This window comes from Aplysia californica, unplaced genomic scaffold (genome assembly GCF_000002075.1).
Source record: "Aplysia californica isolate F4 #8 unplaced genomic scaffold, AplCal3.0 scaffold00009, whole genome shotgun sequence".
NCBI classification, from domain to species: domain Eukaryota; kingdom Metazoa; phylum Mollusca; class Gastropoda; order Aplysiida; family Aplysiidae; genus Aplysia; species Aplysia californica.
The window spans coordinates 2,427,737-2,430,236 of record NW_004797279.1 but is presented as its reverse complement, the minus strand read 5'-3'; the positions used below and the strand labels follow the sequence as shown (position 1 = coordinate 2,430,236).

General features: G+C 43.0%; 2 protein-coding genes across 2 annotated transcripts in view; one reads left to right on the top strand and one right to left on the bottom strand.

Annotated features, from left to right (window-relative positions):
* aplA (adenylate cyclase) overlaps positions 1 to 2,500 on the top strand; it is a gene marked incomplete in the record, with an annotated part of 190,850 nt that overhangs the window by 83,771 nt on the left and 104,579 nt on the right.
* LOC101854543 (deoxyribonuclease-1) overlaps positions 1 to 2,500 on the bottom strand; it is a 9,256-nt gene that overhangs the window by 507 nt on the left and 6,249 nt on the right. The window contains exon 2 of the mRNA XM_005089813.3: positions 1 to 848. This exon is cut by the window's left edge and continues 507 nt beyond it. Coding sequence (XP_005089870.1) covers positions 1 to 820 — 820 coding nt within the window. The 5' untranslated portion in view covers positions 821 to 848. The remainder of the gene's footprint in view (positions 849 to 2,500) is intronic.

Sequence of the window (2,500 nt, the reverse complement as noted above, 5' to 3'; positions counted from 1 at the left end):
CAGCCGAAGCCTGGTTATAGGTTAGATTGTAAGCCTGGTCGAAATAAAAGACACCGGCGTTGCTGTAGCGAAGGCCTTTAGTGACGATGATGCGGTCGTAAGCACAGTCAGTGTAGGTTGACATGGTCGTATCGGCGCTGTCGGGAATGAGCCAGGTGAAGACGGTGCTGTTCCGGAGAGGGGTCGTTGCAAGATCACTTGCGGACATGTAACTGCAGTCAGCGTTTAGATCTCCCATGACTACAACGTTGGCTGAGGAAAAATGTGCTTTCACAGCGTCTACAACTTCTGTCATGTGAGCCATTTCGACTCGAGCGTTTTTGGGCTGTATGTGGGAAGCGATGAAAGGGAGACCGACAGACCCTGGGGCAAGGCGTCTGAAACTGGCGGAGTACGGCTCCCTCTCGAACTCGTTGTGCAGAGAGTCGTTGTATTGATACGTTCCTTCCAAAGACACAGAGCTCAGGCGATAGAAGAAGCCGTACTGCTCTGTGTAGAAGTCCGGGTATCGCCCAAGGAATCCGCTGAGAGAAAGTCCGAATGGAGCAGTTTGATTGACCAGTGTCCAGAGCCGATTCATGGCTGTCTGCTGGTGGTCGTCACGGATTTCTATCATGAGCATTACGTCATAGCGTTGGATGATCTGGCTGAGGATTCTCATGACGTCTTGATTAGCAGATTTGGCCACGTCGAACCATTTCACATTGAAGGATCCCACTCTAAGGTTGTCGATAACGTCTTGATCGTCCACTAAGAACCCCTGCAAACCCGAGATCATTAAAATGGACGCGAGAGGTACGATCAGAGCGCTGTGGGCCATTCTGTATCCTCTGATAGTGTATTGGGATCTGTGGACAAAAAATGCGACAAGCTTAGCTTGATAGTTGAGTTCGTGGTTTGTGCATGAATACATACAGAATATTACGCCTTTGGAAGACAGAGACTTCACGTAACCCTGCACACCCACACCTTTCCCCCGACATCAGAATAATGCTCACCCTACTCCGGCTTTGCCCAAGATTCTCATTGCGTTAATCAAGTTTGCAATTAATTGGGGTTCAGGGATTGGATCAAATGAAAGAGCGAATGGCGAACTTAATCTAGATCTTCATATTACCTAACAGGATTTGGTGAGGGCCAATTGGACGGTACTCGTTGGAAAGCAGTAAGACCTGAAAGTTCTGAAAGTAACAAAAGTATTGCTTTGGGAGAAAGGATTGATAGGAAGTTCAGGATGTGTAGAATTATGGGAAGCGTCCTGACAGAAGAGGCTTGGACAATATTTGAGATCGTCTGACCTAATGGTGAAACAGAGCACAATTAGCAAAGGGTTGAACTGGGTATACCGACTAAATTTAAAGCATCATTTCTGCAACAGTCAAGTTTGTTGGTGACACTTTGAAGAAAATTCAGGGGAATGGAGGTGGAAAGGGGGGGGGGGGGTAAATATTGTTATATTCACCTCAGGCATGAATCTCGTATGGTCTTTATCTTATCTCGATCTCAGATCCTGTCCTCCTGTCATACGGACAAATGCTCTGCCTTATTATTGTCTATGGTGTCAGTTTTTTATATCTTGATTTTGTTGGTTTTTGCCTGTTGGGGTCAAATAAAGACGTTATGTAAATTCCTTTCTTCTGTTATTAACTGTGATCAACTTTATCCTTGGAATCTTCACTCAAAAGTAAGGTATGTACTTAACGATTTTAAGAGTAGATGAGTCTTTCAGATACGTCTCTTGTGCTGGAACGGTGTATCAGAAAAGACTTGCTGAATGGGTTATTCAGAGCGATTTAAGGATCATACATTTGACTTTGCCATTAACTTTGAAAAAATATAGACCTGTGCGCAATACAGATTAACATGGTGGTCTGTCGTGCCGCTGTTTTGCGAACAAAGTGTGGCTGAAGAAAATTAGCCCAAGATGCATGTCTTTGTCCTTAAGGTATACTCAATTTCTGCAAAAGCACTTTAAATGAAACAAATCTGGTGTGTATAAACAGTAAAAAAAGATCTAACACAGTTCAAGCACAATGTATTTTAGTGGTGCTTATCTTGGCATGCTGAGGGTCCAAGAGAGACAAGGCATTTTTTTGGCCTTTTGCTGTCTTTATTCACCCATGAACAAGCTCGTGTGACTTTTATGACATTATGTTTGGGTGGTACTGTATGTATGACTAGTTTTGCTTCATTAAAGGGATTAGAAATGTATCGATATTTTTTCCATTTCTAGTGGCAGGCTAAGGGTCGGAATGACAATCAGGATAACAACTATTTTTAGCATAAAAAGGATTTATATTCTCATTAATGAAATTTTCTCATCAAAGACGTTGTCATAGCGTCGAATCACGATTCATTGATCTGTCATATCGTGTACAACGTAAACGGCCCAGTGTGTGTTCGTCGAAACAAGATAGATAGATAGATAGATATATAGATAGATAGATAGATAGATAGATAGATAGATAGATAGGTAGATAGGTAGATGGGTGGGTGGGTG